The 24603-nt window shown below is 31.5% G+C and overlaps 1 protein-coding gene across 1 annotated transcript in view; it reads right to left on the bottom strand.

The window, feature by feature from the left end:
- EYS (eyes shut homolog) overlaps positions 1-24603 on the bottom strand; it is a 1675061-nt gene that overhangs the window by 1435665 nt on the left and 214793 nt on the right. The window contains 2 exon segments of the mRNA XM_063097631.1: positions 18175-18183; positions 22832-23094. Of these exon segments, the coding sequence (XP_062953701.1) occupies positions 18175-18183; positions 22832-23094 (272 nt within the window).

Below are 24603 nucleotides of genomic sequence, written 5' to 3' on the forward strand. Positions count from 1 at the left end.
TTTCTATTTTCTTGAAATATAACGTGGTATCATCAACACAAGTTTTTTAAAAGATGCCAAGATCTGTTTATATACCTTTTATCTTAGATTTAGACTTATAATTGTCTATTAATGGTCAGCTTCAATTATAAAACTTGAAAAAACTGAGTCAAATCCCTAAACTTTATCATAGCTCTACCTTCAAGAGTTATAATCAATCACCTTGATTTTTCATATTACAAATATTTCTAAAATGAAAAAGGTGACCACAGTTTTCATCTACAATCTAAGCTTGGTAGTCATGATTCAGCCTGGTCATCATCCTGCCTCATTCTATCCTGATTCCAGGCTTTGTATCAGCTGTAAAACAGAGCAGACACATCCTACTGAATAATCCAGACATAGTTTCTAGTGACCTTTGTTTTTCATGTGCTTGAATATATTTGCTACATTTTATAATCACCTACACTTCCCAAAGTATAAGCTAATACAAACAAACAAACATACATGTCTAGACTATCCTGCAGTTTGGGTATATGTGTATGATTTAGATTCTAGATGTCTCTGTGAGAGACTTGGATTCAGAAGTGAGCAACCTGAGGAGGCAACTAATTAAGGTGTATGGCATCTCAAGTAGGCGCCAGTAAGAGATATTTGTTTCTGTAGCTTGCAAAATCAGTCACAGAACTCTTCACATCAAGTCCTGAGACTTATAGGACTTAGTGGTTTTGAGTTTCTGCCAAAGTAGCCATTGTGGTTTGTGGCTAGATGTGATTCCCATCTGTAGAGGTACAGAGCTTGACTTCTGGCACTCATGAAGATTGCCTTCGTCACTACAACTACAACTACTGTAACAAAGTACCATGAACTGGGTGGCCTATGCTCAACAGAAATTTATTTCTCACACTTCTGGAGGCTGAAAGACCATGATCAGGGTGCCAGCATGGTCAGGTCTTGGTGAGGGTCCTTTTCCTAGTTTCAGACTGCTGACTTCTTGCTGTATCAGATGGCAGACAGTGGGAAAACTAGCTCTCTGGCTTCTTATTATAAGGTCACTATTCCCCTTATTAGGACTCCACCCTCATGACCTGATTACCTCCAGAGAAACCACCTACAAAAATCTCTAGTTGATTAGATATAAACATATAAATATTGGAGGGTCACCAACATTCAGTCCATAACAATCAACTCCAGCCCCTCAAAATTCATGTCCTAATCACATGCAAAACACATTCCTTTCAATAGCCCCCAAAGGCTTAACTCATTCTAACATCACATCCAAGGTCTAAAGATCAAAGTGTCATCTAAATATTATCCAATTAGACATGAAAGAAATTTGAGGCAAAATTTCTCTCCAACTGTGAATATATGAAACCCCACAAATATTCTGAACTGGTTCTGGGGTTTCTCAAATTGGTTCTCTAACATGATTAGATTTAAAGATGCTAATGACTCTATTTTTGGTATTAAAGAAAGCACTGATAGTCCATGGCATGATCTGGCAATAGAGGTAAGCAAAATGTTACCATTGGATACTCTTAATCATTTACAAGAAGTGAGGATCTGAATGCCTGTGTTTTGGCCATTTTTCTCAGATGCAGGAATCTGACTGGCTGCTTATTCCTAATGTTGCTGGACAAATTGAGATTTATGGGACATCATTAAGTGAACAAATATTCAATTGTAGGAGTTCCAGCAAGAGAAGAGAGTGAAAAGGCATAAAAATCTATTTAATGAACTGATAGCTGAAAAATTCCCAAATCTTGGAAGAGATATAAACATACCAATCTTAGTTGCTCAATAGTTTCCAAATACATTCAGCCCAACAAGGATTCTTTAAGGTGCCTATAATCAAACTTTCAAAATTCAAAAACAAACATAGAATTCTGAAAATAGAAAGAGAAAAAAAGTGAAACCACATACAAGGTAATCCTGATTAGATTAACAGCAGGTTTCTCAACAGAAACCTTACAAGGGAGGAGAAAATGGGATGCTATATTCAAAGTACTGAAAATAGAAAAGAAAAACAAACAAAGAAACAAAATGCCAGCCAAGAATACCATATCCAGCAAATATATCCTTTGGAATTGAAGGATAATTAAAGTCTTTCCCAGATATACAAAAAGTGAGAGAATCCATCACTATTAGATTACAAGAAATTCTTAAGAAAGTCCTACATTAGGAAGACAAAAAATGATAACTGCCATCATAAAACCACTTGGAGGTATAAAACTCACTGGAAGAGAAGATACACAAATGAGAAAAAGAAAGTAATCAAACTTATCACAACTGAAAATTACCAAATTAAAAAGAGAAACAATAAGAGAGTAAGAAAATAATAAAGAATTTTTAAAAAAAACCAGAAAATAATAAAAGAAAAATAACAAGAGTAAATCCAAACCTATCAATAAAACATTGAATGTAAACAAATGAAATCCCCCAATTAAAAGACATAGACTTGCTCAATGAACAAGACCAAACTATATGCTGCGTACAAGAAACTCACTTCACCTATAAAGAGAGACATGGCTGAAAAGTGAAGGGATAGAATAAAATATCCCATGAAAACAGTAACTAAAATGAGTGAAAGTAACTATATTTATATCAGATAGAACAGACTTTAAGTCAAAAGCTATAAAATGAGACAAAGAAAAAGATTAAGAAGAAGAATATATAATGATAAAAGGATCAATTCAGCAAGAGGACATAGCAATTATAAATGTATATGTACCCAACACTGGAGTGCCCAGATGTATAAAGCAAATATAGATTTAAAGGGAGAGATAGACAACAATACAATAATATTTGCGGATTTTAACAACCCATTCTCAGCATTGGACAGATTATCTAGACAGAAAATCAACAAGCAACAACTGAATTTAAACTGGTCTATGGACCAAATGGTCCTAATAGACATTTACAGAGCATTTCATCCAACATTGTTTTATTCCAATAGCTGAAATTAAACAACATTCTTCTGAATGACCAATGGGTCAATGAAGAAATTATGAAGAAAAATTTTAAATTTCTAGAAACAAAAAAAGATAAAAATACAACACACCCAAACCTATGTGATACAGGAAAAGCAGTATTATAAGGGAAGTTTATAGTAATAGACATCTACATCAAAGAAGTAGAAAGATTGGAAAAAAAAAAAACTGTAATGATGCACCTCCAGAAAATAAAAAAAGCAACAACGAACCAAACCCAAAATAGGTAGAAGAAAATCAGTAATAAAAATCAGATCACAAATAAGTAAAATTGAAACTAAAAGTAAAATAAAATGAAATAATAAAACACATATACTAAATATCAATGAAACAAAAAGTTTGTTATTTGAAAAGATAAAGTCAGCAAACCATTAGCTAGAATAACCAAGAAATATAAGAGAAAAGACCTAAATAAACAAAATCAGAAACAAAAAGAGATGTTACAACTGATACCACAGAAATACAAAAGATCACTAAAGACTGGTATGAACAACTATATGCCAACAAATTGGAAAACCTAGAAAAATGGATAAATTCCTGAACATGTAATTCTTGACTCTACCAAGTTTGAATCTGAACAGACCAATAATGAGTAGAAAGATTAAATCAGTAATATAAATTCTCCAAACAAATCAAAGCCTAAGAGCAGATGGCTTCACTGCTGAATTCTATCAAACTCTTAAAAAAGAATTAATAGCAATTCTTCTCAAACTATTTTAAAAAATTGAAGTGGAGGAAACTTTTCCAAACTCATTCTATGAGGTCAGGATTACTCTGATATCAAAACCAGACAAAGACACTGCCAAAAAGAAAACTACAGATCAATATCTCTGATGAACATAGATGCAAAAATATTCAACAAAACATACTAGCAAACTGAATTCAACAGCACATCAAAAAGATTATGCACCATGATCAAGTGTAATTTATCCCAGGAATGCAAGAATGTTTCAAGATATTCAAATCAATAAATGTGACACATCACATCAACAGAATAAAAGAGGAAAAAAATCATCTCAATAGATGCAGAATAAGCTTTGATAAAATTCAACATTGCTTCATGATAAAAATCTCTCAACAAATTAGGTATAGAAGAAACATACCTCAACACAATAAAGGATATATATATAGACAAACCTACAACTTAACATCATAATAGAAACAAGACAAGGTTGCCCATTCTCACCACTCTTATTCAACATAGTACAGAAAGTCCAGGCCTGTGCAATTAGGCAAGGAAAATAGATAAAAGGCATCGAAATTGGAAAGAAGAAAGTCAAACTTTCTCTTTGCAGATGACATGATATATGTACAGAAAAGCCTACAGACTTCATAAAACAATTGTTAGAACTAATAAGCAAATTTAATAAAGTCATAGGGTACAAAATCAACATACAAAAATCAATAGTGTTTCTATACACTGACAACAAAATAGCTAAAAAAAGAAATCAAGAAAACAAATCCAATTTACAATCACTACAAAAAATAAAATACCTAGGAATATGTTTAACTGAGGATGTGAACGACCTGTAAGAGAAAACCATAAAACACTTATTAAAGAAATTTAAGAGGACACAATAAATAGAGACATTCAATGTTCATAAAAGAATTTGTATTCTTAAAATGACTATACTACCCAGAGAAATCTACAGATTCAATGAAATCTCTATCAAAATACTAATGACATTCTTCATGGGGAAAAAGAATCCTAAAACTTGTAAGAAACTATAAAAAACCCTAAACAGTCAAAGAAATACCGAGCAAAAAGAACAAAGCTGAAGATGCCACACTACCTGACTTCAAAATATACTACAAAGCTATAGTAATAAAAATAGCATAATATAGGCACGAAAATAGACATATAGACCAGTGTAACAGAATAGAGAATCCAGAAACAAATTCATGTATCTACAGCCATCTGATTTTCACCAAATGTGCCAACAACAGAAATTGGAGAAAGTACAGTATCTTCAATAAATGGTGCTGGGAAAGCTGGATATCCACATGCAGAAGAATGAAACTTATCTCTCACTCTATACCAAAATCAACCCCAAAAGGGTTGACTGGATGCTATGAAACTATTAGATAAAACATGGGCGAATTTCTTCAGGACATTGGACTGGGCAAAGATTTTATGAATAAGACCTCAAAAGCACAGGCAACAAAAGCAAAAATAAGTGGGATCATATCTACCTAAAAAGCTTCTGGGCCGACCCCGTGGCGCACTCGGGAGAGTGCAGCGCTGGGAGCGCAGCAGTGCTCCTGCCGCGGGTTCGGATCCTATATTAGGATGTCCATTGTGCTCACTGGCTGAGTGCGGTGCAGCCGGTCACAAAAAGACAAAAAAAAAAAAAAAGCTTCTCACAGAAAAGAAAACAACCAACACATCTTACAGACAATGTGCAGAATGGGAAAGAATATTTGCAACCAATTTGGCCCACAATGGATTAGAATCCAGAACACACAAGAAACTCGAACAACTAAACCAAAAACCAAATAATCCAATTAAAAAATGGGCAAGTGATCTGAATAGACAACTATCAAAAGATACAGTTTAATGGCCAGCAAGTATATGAAAAAATGCTCAATATGGCTAATCCATTTAAGTGTCAATCAACTGATGATTAGATAAAGAAAATTTGGTATATATACACAATGAAATACTATTCAACCATAAAGAAATGAAATCCTGTCATTCAGAGCAATGTGAATGAGTCAGGCACAGAAAGATAAATGCTGCATGTTCTCACTTATGTGAGAAGCTAAAGAAATTGATAAATGCTGCATGTTCTCACTTACGTGGAAGCTAAAGAAATTGATCACATGGAAATAGAGAGTAGAATAGTGGTTACTAGAGGCTGGGAAGTGTGGGGTTGGGGATAGGGAGATGTTAGTCAACAGATACAAAATTACTGCTAGATAGTGTGAGTGAATTCTAGTGTCCTTTAACACTGTAGGGTAACTACAGTTATACAATTTATTGTATAATTCTGAATAGCTAGAAGAGAGTATTTTAAATGTTCCCAATATGCAAAGTCAACCTCAAACAACAAGACTTCTTTATTCATGATTAAATTAGTCTATTCAACCCACCACTCTCCCCTGAGTATGTTCTCTGTACTGCTGTTAAAACACTGAATCTAGATTACCTTAAATATGTTTATAGATATATCATTCTCCATCAGCTGATGGAGAACACATGAGTGGTCGGGACCATGAAGATCTCTTATAATATTAGAAAAATGTTCTTCAAAAAGCAGGAACTAATTAAAAATATATTGAAATTTTTTTTTTAAAATGAGGGTACTTCAAATATTTTATGAAAATATTGGTATCATTTAGTATCATTTTTTAATTCTATTTTTCCACAAACTTTTTGAAGTACATTTATATATCAATCATTCCCATTTTTAAAATATAGACTTAACATATACCTTTTCTCAGTTACGTGACATCTTTATCTAGAATTTTCCAAAGATTCTATGAAAAGAGAATACTCATTTTCTTACTAATAGGAATTCTATTTTATGATTTTGACATTCAGTAACCTAAGAAATAGAGAAGGTTTCCTCAGACCATCTCATTTTCCTGAAGGGAATCTCTTAAGTAATGACTACCTGAGGCAAGGAGGCTTTCCTGGAGCATTTTCAGAATGACTTGAAATAGACCCAGGATATCAACCAATTACTTTTTGTAGTATCCTCCAATAATATCATTTTAAATAAAGTACCAAATAAAACAATCTGATTCGTATTCATTTCTGCTGTTATTACAGCATCTTGGTTTGAAATAGACAACTGTGACTTCTTTTACCTATCAAACAGCCAGACTCTAAAAGAATGTTAGTAACTTTCTACTTTCAATTTGTTAGTCACTCTTTCAATCCACAACAATAATTCATTAATCAACAACATGTCTCTTCACTCAGCCCCTCCCTCCATCCTGTCACCCATGCTACCTCCAGCACTGCACAGCTACTGGTGAATGTTCTCACTAGGAAACATGCTTTTGTCCTAAGAAACAAAACAAAACAAAGAAACAAAAAATTGTATATAGCAGAAGTGTGTTGGGTGCATTATAATTATAACTTTAATTTTTATGAAGGATTTTTATATTTTTCAGGTATATTAGGTATTTAGAGGCTGCTGGAACTTAAAAATACTTAAGGTACCTCTTTTGGACATTCTGATATTCCAAACAGAATGCTAGTTTCAACTAATACATCAATTTACATTGTAGCAATATATAACTGCAAGATTTTCTCATGCATTTATGTTTGATGAATATAATGTTATATTTTCATGATTTTATTATTTTTGTTATTTAATCTTTAAAACTTAGTCTTTGGGAGATGTAATATTTCATGCACTTGTGATATAAAACTATAATTCCTAGTGTTATTTTGTAATATTTTACAATATTGATTAATCTGACACTTCATTAGAGAGATGTTATTTTTCTGTGTAGATTTTTTTTGTTATATATATTTATATATTAATACACTGTATATATTTACAAATTAATTTTATTCAAATAAAATCAATAAAGTGAGGCTTGGAAAATCTGGAATTTTATCTACACCATTTTTTCTACATTTGAAAAAATTTGACAAGATTTCTTAAATTTTGAAATAATTTATTTGATATTTATTAGATGTAGTACCTATATGCAAGTTTGAAGGTTTAAACATTCAACAGAATGTTTCAGATGCATTTTTATTATAATTAACACTAAAATAACCTCATTTTTTAACTTACTACGAATGCAGTTCTAATTGTGGAATAAAGTCTTTGCCTAGTCACTAGAAGTTAGACTTTGGAGTAAAGTTGTAGAAGTAGGAAACAGTGTCCTGAGTATCTGCATTATGTTATTTTCTTGTATTTCAATCTCAATACAACTCTGTGAATACTTGCAGCTGCATATTTTTGAAAGATCACATAAATGTACATTTGAATGTGTAATCATTCTTGCATATGCTAGTACTTTACTTGAAATCTCAACTAAGAATGGATCAGGGCTTGATGATCGCATACAGCATCAGAGAGAAAATCATATACATACCGGGCTTTATATTATAAGGAAAATAGGTGTGTATTGAAAGCAAATGGCACTGGACACTTTCTTTGAATGCCCATATCAAGTCAGCCAGGTTCTATAAGCTCTTAGGAAAGATCTCCTTTCCTAGATACAATGAACTCCTCCTTTGTATCTATACCTTCGTAATTCTAATTTCATGTCGTATTCATGTAATTAAAAAATATTTAACTTACATGTCCATGTTAAAATTTTCAACAAACTGCTTACTGAATGGCAAAATGAACTTAAAAAAAAATACATTAAATTGTTGCTTAAAATATCTAAAAGTAGAAAAATAGTAATAAATTTTAGAGTAAAACAAAAATAAGTTGATCATATGTGAGCAAATATTTAAGTATGTTCTTTTGTGTAATCTTAATTTTCAAATTTAACCGGTTGATTAGATAATGGAACACCTCAAGTTGGAGAATATAGTCAGCTTTTGTTTTATAAACATTGTTAACATCCTATAATACAATTTTAGTATCCATAAGATACGTCATAGATATTAACAAAAGAGCTCACTAATAATGTCTTCCATAAAGACATTTACACATTTCAACCTTCTAGGTACAATGTTTCTTCTTGTTACTACGTTATTTCTGTATACTTGGGAGATTTTATTATTATTATTATTAATAAAGCTAGTAACATTTGTGGGCTATTATTTCTATTTGTACAGTTAAATGGCTTGGTCCAGTTTCTTTCATTATTGCATTTTTCAGTAAGTTTCATGCAATTTAAGCTTATTGTCCCCAAATGCCACTCATTTTAGAGGTAAAAGGCATTGAGACTCAGCAGTATATTATTTGGCGCTGCCTTTGTCCACATGTGGATCTGTTAATATTAATATTTTTGGTCTCTTATACCCTTCAAAATGTGAGCTACTCAAGAGAATGAAGAATTCTGCTATAAATCCCTGCTACTCCTTGTGGACAATTCTGAGCTTATGCTATGAGGTGCCGTGTATACTGATATCTGTAGTTGTCTAAAAGTTACAGAATACAGGTAGCTCAAAACAATGATAATAAAAATTCTATCTCAGAAAAAAATATATAAACTGAATTGATAATAAAAATCATTTATTCAGATAAACTGGAAATGTGCCATTGAAATATAAATTTGCTTTTTTTTTTTTGCTTTAGTATAAAAAGCATATGCTCAATAATGCATAGATTATTACTAGTATATTTTTAATCCTAAATGTTTTCCAATGTATAAACTTTGTATAGTGTATAATTGAAAAAATAAACTAAAATCTAATAAGTTTGCTTTATGTTTTTTCTTACATACAACTCTCTTACAACTGATGGTTTTGAAATGATATAATCTATCCCTTTGTATAGGAGCTAGCTATAGAGTCAGTAGTTTAAATAAATGTTGTTTTTGTATCTGTTTTATAACTTTTATACTTTGTTCAAATAGCAAATACTCATGACTGATTATTACATATTCCATTGTTAAAAGATAGTAAAATGTATTTCTTTAGATACTCAATAAGCCAAAAGATGCAAAAAATAAATGTTCTTCCTGCTAATATCATCTCAATTACTAATACACATGATGAAAGCACCCAGAGGTTAGGTAAAAATCCAGATGCCAGAAGTATAAAGCATTTTACATAGTCTCCACATTGTCAAATTTAATGAAAACACATTGACACTCATAAAGTTAATATATACATTATTATTTTCAGGAAAGGAATACTATCTTTCTCCATAAAAAATTTTTTAAAAAATACTGAAGGTAATGGAGATAATCAATATTTCACACTCATACTAAACGTTCAGAGTAATATGCTTCATTACTAGAGCCTGCAAATTCATCCAGGAAACTAATATAACATTGTATTAAACAAAATAACTAAACCAAAGTATTTGTGTTAAACAAAATAACTAAACCCAAAGTGATACTGATTTTTCTTTCTCCTTTTTTCCCTGAAAAATAAAAAGATAAATTGTAGTGTATACTACAATGTTTTCCTTGTCTTCACATGTGTAAAAATATAGGACTAAGTATTGAACTTTGAAGAGAACAAGTCTTATTCGGTAGTAGACTTTATTTTTATTTTTAAAAATATTTTAGGCTCATGATAGTCAACTGGATACATTATTCATATCACAGTTTCAAATAATAATTTCAGGTTTACACAGGTTAGAAATTGATATTATACTTTACCTTTGATTATCATTTTTTACATTTGTTTTGTGTTTATTTAGTAATATTAACTATCAATATGCTAGAAATACATTGTCTTGCCTATACAAATATTTTGTTATTAACAAAATAACATCTATTTTTTCTATTTGTCTATTGAAAAGCTTCCAAATTCATTTCTCACACCACAGATGTAACTTTTGTAATACTTATCCCACTCTTTACTGCTTTTAATAGAGTTAATGTTTCTTCTACTGTGTTAATATTTAACCCTATTCCTCTCCTATTTTAGATAGTCATTTATTGATTTATTTTGCTCTAATTACTCATAACTTTTATCAAATACACATTCTTTTTTTAAGAGAAGAAAAGAATTGTGTCAAACTACCCTCTTTAACCTCTAGCAAATATTTACCACCGTCATTATTACTATGTTTTCTACCTTTGTTTATGTTGCAGATTTTTTATGGGCTTCATATTAGTTTTTTATATTAAGTGAATTAATCTTTATCAGTAGAAACCTGAATATTAATAATTAGTTACAACACACTAAGTTATTTTCATTTTAATCTTCTTGACAATTTCTTGGCCACAATTAAAACCTATTTACACAATCTTAACTTGATCAGCTGATTGTAAGAAATGCTTTTCAACAATTTAATGTACCATTACTTCTAGAAGAGGGAAAAGATCTGTAGAGCCATTGATATTCACCTCCAAAGAAAACAATACACAGTATGTTTCCTGTGCACTTGTGGGCTGTATTTGGCCTCTGTGCTTATGCCAGCTTCATATTGTGGGTTATGCCTTGCTGTAGCCACACACTTTGTGCCTGCAAGGTAATGAAAAATCCGTCTTCTCAAAAAAAAATCTAGCCAAGATTCATGCTTTTCATTCTGCCAAAAATAGCTTATGTGGAAATCCTGGCTTCTGTCATTTTGTTTTCAAAAATATGTTTAACTGTTTTCAGTTAATACATTAACAAAGCTACCATAGTTTTCATACAGTTGATAAAATGTCAGCAGCTGGCTATTAGATAGACCTTAATAAGGAATAGTGTATTGAAAACTAAACTTTTATCACATGTGCTTATAACTATTAAAATTGATAAGTTAATGTCTATTAGCATCATCAAGTGCTATATAATGAGAACCCATCTATGCTTCTTTGAAAATATTCTGACTTACAGATATATTCATTTTGAATTTTCCTTGTATAACTCCGTTCATCATTCATTTTTGTTGTATAAATATGAAAGATACAACATAACTAAATGGTTTTAAATGTATAATGAATTTCTACAACCTTAATAAATTTGATGCTTTTTACCAAACTAAGTAAACACATGTGCAGAAGTGTAATAAATTGTAGATAAATGAGTCGATGGATAGATGCATGGAAGAGTAGGTACATACATAGATAGACATACTTTTGTTAGAGCATATTTTAAAATGACAGATTATTTATGAAGCAATAAGCTTGGATTACTGTGTAGCATATGTTAACACATTTGATTAATTCACATCTCCTTGTGTCGTGTTCATGTACTAAGAGGTATTCTGTTCCTAATTAAATGAAAACAGTGAAATATCTTAAAAAGCAAATTAAACTTTCTTATTCCTCTTTTTTAACATGTGCATATTTATTTCAGGTGTTTGATATTTTCTGGCCACGTTTTAAGTATGAGTGAAATGGAACAAATGCTTTCTGCCATACCTTCTGTTGTGACAGATTATTACTGTCAACCTTCTTTTTTCTGTTACATGTCTCACTAACAGTAATATGCTCCCTCAAAAGAAAATTGTCTCAAAAACAATTTTTGCAACTCCAACATTCCTTTATAAAAATAAAGTATAATGATAGTGTTAAAAGTTATTGTTGAGCTATCGAAGGGAGGGAGGTTTTGGTGAAGGGGAGCAATAATCAGCCACAATGTATATCGACAAAATAAAATTTAAAAAAAAAAAGTTATTGTTGATTCTTGTTCATTTTTTAAAAAAGTGCGCCGAGGTGAGGAGTTTGGATCCCCGTACTGTTCAGTTGTCAAATCAATAAATAAATAATAAAAATGCAAAATATATGCTAAATTTAAAAAGAACAATGAACCCTTGGAGGATTCTATTTAATGTTGGTGGTGTTTTCTGACACATTTTCTAGAAAATATCAAAGTATTACTTTGCAATCATCTTTTACTGCTATTTTTACTTATGAATAGATTTATCCATTGTTCTCTATTTTACATGGAATTTAAATTTAAAAACATCAATTTCTTATTCACGAGATTAGAACAGAATTATTTTTGCATTGCAGCCAAAATAACAAAAGATAGAGAAGTCACATCATTTTCTGAGGAATGCAAAAAATGCATTTTTTCCTCTCTCACGTTTTTGGCATCTGTTTTATAGTACTTTTGAGATTTAGTCAGCATTTTTGAGGCTTGTAAACACTAGAAATCTCTTAAGAAGTGCCTTGACAGCAAGAAAAGCCATATTATCTTCTACTTATTAAAAAGATCATTTTGGAGAGGTACTTTCTTTCAGTAGCTTTTGGAAGCTTGTTTACATAATGTAGCAGCAAAGTAAAATTCTCAGAGAAATTAGAAAACTACAAAAACATAAAGAAATTATGTAGTGGCAACCAATAGGAAAGTTCTTAAATGATAGAAAATTCCCTAAAAAAGAAATCTGGAATATTATTGGCATATCACATTAAATTATGAATGCAGAGGCAACTCAGTGCCTGAAACAAAGAAAATGGAATTTGACAAGTACATCATTTACCCTATAATGATATGCATAAATCCAGAGAAAAATTCCTCAGGTATTACAGGAATTTATGCACCCTGTATCAGTATTCTGAATGGTGACCAAATTAGTTGCTCACTAACTGCTTTGGCCTTCACTCATCATGAGGTTGCCTAGTCTAACAACTAAATTTTCCTGGGATAGCAAGGGCATTAGATGGCAGGAGGGAAATTCTGACCTAGTCCAAAGAGTCTACCCAATCTTTTCCATATTAAGTCTCTTGGAAATTATAAACAGAAAGTATGTTACAGTTCATAGCCAGTAAATTAATTCTTATTTAAACAATGTTATTTTCATAGTTATGCCTATTTATTTCAAATTGTATTTTCATTTACTTTCATTTAGTTATTGCTCAGAGTTGTTTAATAATTACATTTATTATACAGCATGCATGTATCACACTTTCAAATTAACAACTGGGCTTCTTATGTATTACCTCAATCTCTGAAAAATGTAGACATGTCTTGCTCTCACTTGTTGTTTCTTATTTTGTATACCTTGCATTATGTAGAGCATTTTAAGACTCAGTTTCATCCATTTATCAACCAAAGTTCAGCTTAGGTATTACATTCTCTAATCCCACATGTGAAATTATTGACTATCCATCAAGACAGATTCTTGATTGAATTTTTTAAAAAGGGTTTTCACATGTTTTAAATCAAAAATCAGGATTCGATAATACATGGAAATATACATATATCTTCAAACTTCTTAACATATGTCATTAATACTGACAAAATAATTTTAACCATGTACTTAAGATTCATAGAACGAAAACAAAAAATCCTAGACAACAGTAATAATGCTTTCTAAAAATGTTTTGAATGAAAAAGTAAGAAAAAGAAGTTATCAGTAATATACTACCCATTTATCCAATGTACCTTCCCATTGAAATTGAGACCCCACATTTTCAAATTCTTGTGGTGTTGGGCTATTTAATATTTCATGTAATTAGAAAGTAGTTAGGGGTTATATGGTTTTGTATTTGTTTGCATGAGTGCTGTTTTGTGGTTGATTTATTGACTTTTATTTTTTAACCTCAATGTGAAAGTGCAAGAAAATGAAACACATAAAACCTGGAGCAGCTAAAGGAATCTTATGCTCTAGTAATGTTATCACCTTATATTAATATACTGGATTTCTCCCAGGAAGCTCAAGATCCTTTCAGTATTTCTCTTAACAGCAATGTGAGGAAAGTATGCAAGGGGGAAATAGAATGCCAACCTATATAATGGGAAAACTGAAATAGAAGTAAGGTACTTTACAGAGCTTATTTTCTCTAGCTGAAACAGGACCAGACACCAGGTCTCCTTCAGCCACTTTGGCTCAGAATGAATGATGCTCACATGTATATTTTTTACTACAATTTGCCTTGGAATAATCTATAGTGTATAAATGGACTCAACATAAATGATAAATACATCAGTAAAAATATTGTGCGTGTAACATGAGTATATTTCGTCATTTCCCTTGTAAAGTTAATTTGTACTAGTTTTGATGAAAAGCTGCTTATCCTCCTTAATACAAGATGGTTATTTTCAAACACTTTAATATAAATGCTTGACCTTTAAAAATCTAGTTCTTTTGAAGAAAATCCCAGATGTGTATACAATTAGAACCAATGCTGAATATTTTGTGTGGTAAGATCACTAAATAAATTCCTGCACATAACCTTTTTCTTCTTGAAATGCAACATTAAGTAAATTATTTTATAATTATGCAAACAATGTTTTGTATAACTTTTGCATTTTAATGAATTTGGAGAAACTACAATTTAAAATTAAATCAGAATCTGAAAGAAAAACATATTGTACTATATAGCTAAAGAGCTGCCATCCAATCATAATTACACACTCTACACAAGGCTGTACTGCATTTGCCATTTTAAAAGTTATGTATTTTTGCTTAATTTTTGTTTTTGTCTTTTTTGGGGAAGAAGTTTAAATATTTAAAATCACAAAGGATGCATAAGACTCTCCCAGAGTGAAGAACAACATTTTTTTTCCCCCCACATTTTCTTTAATCTTGCCTTTCAAAAACATTTCTATCACTCTGCTTTCAGAAAGCTCAAAGTCCAGGGGTCAAAGTAGGCAGAAATATAATTCCTTAATTATTCCCTTTATTTCAGAAGTACATTAATCAGACACTAGATAGAATAGCATACTATTAATAGGACTAAAAATGTACTAATTGCTAAATAAAATAAGCTTTATGTTGCATTAGAATAATTACTTTAGAAGATTAAAAACTTCTTGATTTGTTAAATATTTTAATCCCCTCCTCCATTTTCGTTTCTTCAGGACATAATCAATATACATCATCCTGTAGCAAATGATAAACTTATGTATGAAGAAATCCTGTAAGAACCAGGAGTGAATGGCATAAATTGTGGGAAACATTTGGTATTTCAGTTGTCTGAGCCTTTTGCTGAATTCTCTGTGCCATTATATGCTTTAAAAATATAGAAACTGATAAATAGTAGTCCAAGGTAATATAGAGTACCAGTACCAGATAGATACATAGCTATTCACACACATGCACATGTATATATGTATATATGGGTATATACAATCACCAAAGACATACATCTTTAAATATAGCACTTCTAAGATTTAAATTGAGGTACAGTTTTTTTCATTCATTTAATTAATTTATTGATCTTAAAATATTATACTTAAATAGTATTATACTTAAAATACTTTTTAAGTATAGAAGTGAAATAAAAAGATATTCAGACAAAGTATGGAGGATTCATCACAGCAGAACAGCTTCTGCTAAATGATGTGGTTACTAGAGGAGGGAAAAGGGGAGAGACAGAGAGGATAGTGAAAAATTGGTTCATGGACACAGAACAGCTAGCTAGGAGAAAATAAGTTCTATTGATGTACAGTTGAGCTAGGCATCAATAATTAAAATTAATTTATCACATATATCAAATGGCTAGAAGAGAGAAGATTGAAGGTCCTCAACACAAAGAAATAATTGCGTTTTGTAATGGTGAATATACTAACTATCCTGATTTGATCTTCACACAACGGACACAGGTATTGCTATTCAACACTGTACCCACCAATATGTATAATCAATTACAGCTCAATAATAAAACAAATAAATAATAAATAAATAAATAACTGATGATTATCATACATATGATAAAAGATACTAATGGAAAGCTTGCAGATATAGGAAGGGAATAAGCAATAAAAGGGCACAATGTGAGTGAGTTTAAACAAATATTGTCTCGACGTATTATTATATTTAACAGCAGTGTCTTGTGCTTTTCTAAATATATGCAGAATAACACGTGAATATGTATGAAGAGGGTTAAATGTACTTCAAATGTTTAAGGCCCTTATATTGTCTGGGATGTGGCACAAGTACCAATTTATACTAAAATATGGTAAAGTAATTAAACATGTTGCAATCCCTAGACTAAGCCTTTTAAGAGTAGTAAAAGTATGTGTAAAGGTCTACTTAATAGAAGAGGAAAGTGGAATGACAAAATAATCAATCCAAAATAATATTTAAAAAGAAAACTTAACATAAAACAGATGAAACCAAGGCAAGAAAAAAATTACTGTAGGAATATGTTTCAATCCAAGTATAAAATAATTACATAAAAGTGAACTAAAATCTCCAAATAAAAGAGAAAGGTAAAAGTAATATTAGACAGAGGAGTACCTCCGAAATATTTTTAGGCATTAAATAGGAAAATATGCTTATCTTATGTGAATATGGATTATAAGACAAACTTGAGATAAAGGACTTTTGAATATATGCTAAATAACATAGCTCAAATTAAAAAAATAAATAAATGTTTTAGAAGAACTATTTGGAACTCATTAAAAATAACTGGCATGAGGGCCTCTAACTCATTTTATTGAGTATGTATGTATGTGTACACTTTTATTTGTGTTTATTATTATATTTATATCTACAAAAAATAAAAGGAAATCATTTCAACATTTTACTATACAACAAAACCACATAGGGCATGGCGTACAGATTGAAATATTTTTTTTCTGGAACAATACTCCCAAACATTTGCATATGTTATATCTAAGGTGGCACCTAAACATCTTTTTCTGAAGAATCTCTATGAGAATAAGATTATTCTTATTCCCAGCCTGATATGTAAATCATAGCAAAAGAAGTTTTAACAATTATACACAATATATATTACCTCCAAATATCCAAGTACCTCTTAAAAAATTATCACATGCTAAGTCAGTGACAGGAGATAAGTCATAAGAATCCAACATTTCTCACTATGCCCTCAATTCACACATTGCTAACAAATCATGGCATTCTTTTTGCCTGATTTTAGGGTTTTATGATATTCTTCATTTTTAACAAGCCCTAAGAAAAAATTTTGAATCTTTTTAAACCATTGAGATGTGCCCCATGTTATTTTAAATATTTCAGTTTAGAATCAGAAGGATTGCTTTCTACATCTTTGAATAAAGTCAGATAAGAGTGCAGGACTGCAAGTAAAGCTTCTAAAAAACACTCATAAAAGACCAATATTATTAGTGTGTGTCTGTACGCAAAAGTCTTTAAAAATTGTAAAAGTAAATTGTCATTGTATTAAATGGCTATTATACTATACTATTACTTCTCCTTCTATTCCTATTTAAAATGCTTTAAATTGGAAATGCTAAGATATCATCTTATTTATTATCTACTTCATATAAACCAACATCATGTTTAATGCTAAGGTATCCTAAATTCCCATGAAATTCAGGAATAAGAAAAGGATGTCCACTCTCACCATTGGTATACTACTTTTTCCTGAAAATTTGATCAAATGATATTAAATAGCAACATGAAACCAATTAAGTAAATAAAAATAAGAAAAGAAAAATAGACTTATTTGCAGATAACATGATGATCTATCTAGAAATAAATTTTATGTCTTTAAATTATTTAAAAAACTATAAAAATTATTTTTAAAACTATCAAAACTAAAAATCCTCAATAGAAAAATCAAACGACAAAGAGCCTGTAAAATTACTACAAATAGAATAATTTCACATTGTAAAAACTAAACCATGTTTATTACTCCAAGAAATTAAAATCAAAATGAGATACAGTCTTGATATCAAATTGGGGGGGGAACACTATAATGATTAATACTTGATATGGTGAACATACAAACAAAATAAAACTGTCACACACTGCTGGAGGATGTGTAAATAAAGACAGAAAATTTGATTGTATCAAAACAACAACAACAAAAAACATATGTATTTGTATTCCCTTTGACCGAGCAATTCTTTTTCAAGTTTGTATTTAAGCAAATATTTTGAAGCCATCAAAAGTGAGGAAGTATATGTCTTACTGATTCACAGTGATGATCAACATTTATGTGTAAGTAAAAAAGGAGGAGGTTATAAGTGTATGTACATGAAATCCAGTATTAATCTTTTATAAGGAAGGTTGTTCCTTCCACGACATGAAATGGGTAGGGAGATGATAAAGAGAAATTGAAAATACTTCTGGGACTCGCCTTTGGGAATTCAGGGATGAATTCTCCTAGAGATAGACAAGCTCCCTGGTGACATGTCTTTGGGGTTTACTGAAAAAGTTATGTTGCTTGAGAGACGAGGCTCATTTTCACGAGGAGCCAAATTCACAGTACACTGAAGCAGTGGGATCTTGCCCCGCCTTCATCAGAGATCTGTACCAGCAGAGTGGCTTAAGAGCCAAATGGCTGAATATGGTGTAAAATGATGAAACTGAGCTTGACATGTTCCTACAATATTTTGAAAGCCCTGGGCAGACACAAAAGGTTGGTGGAATTTTTATGAAGAGAGAGATGTATATGCAGCTCCATAAGGCAGAATATACTGGGATAAATTCAGAAAAGTAATAGTGGATTTGCGGCACAACCTCGGTGACTAAATTAAAATAAATGAAAGAAAAAAATTTTTTGGAGGGGGACTACACTGTTACAGTAAAATTTGGAGAAAACCGTGAATATAGGCAGCAGGCTTATATAATAGCTTCTACTCTCTCCTCAGAAATAAATGAAATAAGAGAATGTTATGTTTGAAGTAAAATCATTTACATAAAATGTAAAATAAAGACTGATACCTGTGCATATGTGTTTTTAAACAATCACAACACAAAATGGACTACTCTGTAAATTTACTTTATGTAACAGTATGTGTGAGGTCAAAACAGAATCGGTGATCATAAACACTAGGTTAATTCAGTGTCTATTCAAAGAAGGGAGACAGACATATGTAAGGAAGTACCTGAGGGTAAATTCTAGCCAGCGGTGTCAGTTTTGAATACCCAATGCAAAATAGTCCAATTCCTAGGTCAATGGGATAGTCTGTTGCAGTGCAATCACTGAGTGACTGCTCTGATAAACATAGAAGCATTGTTTTTCTACTATGTCCAGTGTAGAAGCACAACTGCACCTAGAGAGTGTCTCTCTTTGTCTATCCCCTTTTTCCTGTCCTTTGGGAGCTTATAGACGGCTTTGGGGAAAATGAAAATATAACATGAATGTCTTGGCTAGGGGAAATATAGTAGTAAAATACTTTGCCCTGCTTTTGTCAGTTCATGGAGGTTTCATAAGAAAACAATCAGGGATGAGGTGGGCTTCCCATGGACCCCAGTGAACTGTTAATCAGGAACAGACTTGCAATGTCTTTCATGATCAAACACCTGTACTCATACAGCCATACTACCTCATCCTGGGCATACCATCTTAGAAATAAGCCAGTATATTAAGAAAGTGAAAATTAGGGATCAATAATTGATCATGTATATTGGGAGCTGAGATCCAGCTTAAGTGCAAATGTAGTTGAAACATACTACTGAATTTCTACAGAATAGAAGTTAACGGATAAGGAAAGAAGAAGAACCTGAAAAAATTTTGATGTCTGGAGTTTGAAAATTTTTGTATTACCAAAGCAGTTTAGACTAAAAAAAGAGAAGAAACCTGTCTAGGTGGCATTTGGGAATCGCAGAGCTTTGCAAGTCAAACTTACAATGCATAACACTGTGGCAGAAAAGGAGTTTGCTTTAGGACAGGAGCCTCGTGAAAATTACATGAAAAGAAGGAAATATATCAAGGATGGTTAGCTCAGGCCCATCTCAAATAGAAAAAGGGTGGGCCTAATTCTGTATAAAACTTGGATCTTCCTACTGGTCAGAGGAGAGTCCCTAGACTCTTCCACTTATCGAGACAACTATAAGAAAAGTAAGAGGAGAAGGTGGTTACTCAAGTCAAGGAATAAAAAGAGAATTTCAGATAACTGCATTGGAATCTGATTTAAATGCTGTGGTGTCCACGCCAAGTGTATGGCTTTACCGTGTGAAAATAATGGCTTCTTACTCCAGTGCCTGGTGGTCTCTTTCAGGGAAGATTGGACTAGATCATTTCCTCATGCTGTGCTGAATGGTAGTCCACACTCAAAGGTGAGTTTTGAATTTTAGAATCCACTAAAGCCCTCTTCATTCATATGATTTAATAGATTAGAACAGTGTTTCTCAAAGTGGTTCACAGACCAGCAGCATCAGAATTCACTGCAGACCTACTGGGTCCTAGAACTATTGAATGAGAAAGTCCTGTGGTGAGTCTGATGATCTGTGTTTCAAAAAGACCTTCGGGTGATCCTCATGAACACTCAACTTTGCGGTTCTCTGGGCTAGAGATACAAAGACTGGCATTTACCCTGGAAATTTGATTGTAAGACTAAAATTCCTTAAAAATGATGGGGATCAGGGGAAAAAAGTATTTACATCTATGAAAGGCATGGTAACACTCTTTTTAAAATATTGACAAATTTTTTTTAGGAAACTCATAATTTGTAGACGGAAGGGGGAAAAAGAGATCTGGGAGAAATGAAATGGAAGGAAAAATGGCAAAGGGAGGGGGATAAGAAGGGGAGAGAAAGCAGGTGGAAAGGAAGAAATCAGATAGAGGGGAAGTTTCCAGATGAAGAAAGATAAAACTGATAAAAAGGAAGAAACCAGAGAGAGGGAGAGAAGGGTTGCGGGAGATGAAAAGGGACACTGATTTTAAACTACTCCCCAAGTATTCTGTTTTTAGTAGGATTAACCCTGCATCTTGGGAAAATGTAGGCTATTTGGTTCTTTTGCATCTCACTGTGTGAAGAGTTTAGATGTAGGACTGAGCATTTTGAACTGAGGAAATCCACAGTGGAAATTCAAAGAGACACACCTTATAGAATGTACAGTCCTTGTTGATAATATAGGCTCATGAGACTTATGCTCAGTTTGAATTTGAAAAGTAAAAGAAAAATAATCACATATTTCATCCTCAGCTGGGGAAGTAGATCGTGCAAACTTTTTACTGTGTACCAACAGTATTATGTATTTATGTGGTAAAACTATATATAGAAACTATATATAATACATATTTAATGATCATATAATGTACAACTAATACACAGTCTTGATACATACAGTGATAGATTGTTCATTGGCTGTATTTGTGCAAATACACATATGTATATATCCATACAAATAGATCAAATAAAAATGATGTTTTCTCTTAGTAATAGTATTATGAAGAATTAAATTCATTATTTATTCTATTTTATGTATATGCCTATATCTTTACTGATTTCTCAAAGATATTCTGTATTATAAAAACAAGTATATATACAGGTGTTCTAAGACAGACACCTGTATCTAACAATGCTAGCACATTTTACACTATTTCATTTTTATTTAGAACATATTTTGAATAAAACAAACTTTTCAGCAAGCTTACCAGAATTTGTGCACTCAAATGTATTTTTGCCTTTCAAAAAGCTAATCTTAACGGACACATGTTTATTCCAATGATATCACCAGTTTAATTTTTGGAACTTATCTTCTTAAATTGCCGCCAAAACCTTCAGCATATTACTTTAAATACCAAATAAGAAAAATACTTTTCATGTTAAGATGTAAATCCAAATAACTTTTAGAATTGGGTCTACTTAATAAAATGGGAATTCAAACTGGATAAAATGTTTTAAGATATTTTAAGTTAGGTGGGATTTATAAGTGACAATATTTTTTTTTTCCTATATGGCCTTTATACTGCTTTTTATAGGCAACGATAATCAAAAAGTTTTGAAATTATTATGAAAAAATTATTTCAATATAAGAACAAGCATAAAATCCCAAGTAATATAAATTAGAATGTTTAATTTCTGATAATTTATGTTAAAAGCTGCCTCATTATTCCATAGTCACTGTGAATCTTGTCCTCTATGACTTTGTAGATAATCTAGTATATTTGTGATTTTATTTAAGTTTTTAAATCTTATTACTGTCAGCATATCAAACTGACTTAGACAGTACTGAAACCAAAGACTTCCTTATTTATTTATTTTTTGTGGCTGGCCAGTTTTGGGATCCAAACCCATGTCCTTGGTGTTATAAGGCTGTTCTTTAGGGAACTGAGCTAACCAGCCAGCCAAGACTTATTTTTAAACTAAGAAAAAATTGACACTCACTGTGCCTATGTAACCAAAGAGGCAGTTAAAGTGCAATGTTGTAGCTGTTTAAGCCAAATTATTGGAAGTTTATGGTTGTCTGTTTTTCACTTCAGACCTTTGACATATACCGACATACTCCCAATGGTTCACTGTCCTTATTAGCCTCATTTGCATGAGTAAGCCTGTATAGTCAGTGATTAAATTGATCAAAGAATCAATCCTATTATTCAAGTGAAGGCATTTTTACTTTGCCGAATGAGAAAGCAGGCTACAATACCAATAATTAGACACATTTGAGATATGTCAAATAAATGTATCAACATTATGCACAAGAGAATTTGATTTCTCAGGAAACACTTGCCTGTAAATCCTGGGATACACTCACAGAAGAAATACTCACTTAAATGTACACTGGTTGTTCCATTTTTGCAGGGCACAGATTTACAGTCTTCAGTTTCTATTTTACAGATGTTTCTTTCGCATCTTTGCAGACAGCTACAGTTACAACTGTGCAACTGGGCCAGGCAGAGGCTGTGCACTGTCATACTTTGATTTCCTAAGCAATATTCAACACTGACAATGCAGAATCTGCCAGTGCAACTAAGAGAACATCTGCATCTGGAACACACAAAAATAATAAACCCCATTAGCCATATATTTTACTTTGATATATTTACGTATTTAAGTCACATATTTATTTAAATACACAGGAAGAATTATTTTAAAAAGATGGTTGAGTGGGAGTGGTGCACTTTGAAAATAATCTTGTAGAAAGCGTTCATTCTTGTCAAAACTTATTTTGCTTATTATGCAGAATGATGAGTAAAAAGAACTTTGGTGCCAAAAAGATCTAGACTCAAATACATGTTCTGCCACTTAATTGCTTTGTAAGCAAGAATAATATTAGGAATTCTGCTAATGCTAAATGACAGAATGAATGTGTGTGTGTACACATATATATTATAGATTACTCGAACTCAATTTGTAACTCAGTGCAATTATTCATCTAAGATTTAGCTGAAGGACTATGACAGGTATTTTTTAGATTATTTTTTAACAGATATAATACCTTGAATTTTTAAATATCTGTAACCTTGGATCCATTAATGCAATTCATGGATTCATTATTTTAAAACTTAAAAATACACATTTTAATAAATTTGAAAATCTCAATGTGGCTTTGCTTTAACAGGGTACCTAAAATTAATGGCTACAGTAATTTCAACTTATCCAATGTATTTTCATACTAGTTTTTGATATAGTTTTGAGTTTCTTATAACTTGAAGGTAATTGTGAAATATAGTCTGTATTTCATGTAAATGTATTTAAAATATTTTCAGGTTCATTAATGACAGCCCAGATAGCTATACAAAAAGTAGGAATATTTTTTCTGGACTTAGGCATGGGTTTTTAACTTTTCTTTTTTTTATTTTATAAGTCTACACATACACCACAAACATATTTTCATTACCTCATTTATTGATTCAATCATTATACATTAAACAATTTTTTTAGGTCTTCTTTATATCTAGGCACTACCTTGAGGTATATGGATTATGAGATGTCATTTAATATAATTATACAAATATTAATATACCATATGTATTTCTTTCAATATTGTATATACATACATAAATTGAAAATAAATCCTTAAACCATAGTAATAATGTTATGTCCCAAGTAAAGAATTGTTCTTTTCAAGTATCCTTTACCAAATATCAAAGGGCACTTGAGATAATCATACAAACATGTCAATGAGTTGAGAATAGCACTGTCATATCAGTTTCCTTTTTATTATTAATAAAAATTAACCTACTGAAACTAAGTCATTACACTCATAAATCTATATGATAGTAAGTGTTTGGAGCCAGCACAAATGTTAAAAGGTCAATTAGTTCAAACCTTTCTTCTTCTAGTTGTGAAAAATGTAGTCATTTAATGCAATTTGCATTAAATGGATCCCTGAGATTGCTAATAGCGGGCAGAATAGTGGATCGGATCGTTTCATGTATTCGAAGCACTAGCCTAGGAGAGAGAGCCTTGCTTCTCTAGTTTATTTGGTAAATAAGTATCTCTGTGCCCTGGCTTCCTCATTTGCAAAATTCTCAGTGGCACATCTGCCAGGGA

The sequence above is a fragment of the Cynocephalus volans genome, chromosome 5 (genome assembly GCF_027409185.1).
Source record: "Cynocephalus volans isolate mCynVol1 chromosome 5, mCynVol1.pri, whole genome shotgun sequence".
In the NCBI taxonomy this organism is placed as follows: domain Eukaryota; kingdom Metazoa; phylum Chordata; class Mammalia; order Dermoptera; family Cynocephalidae; genus Cynocephalus; species Cynocephalus volans.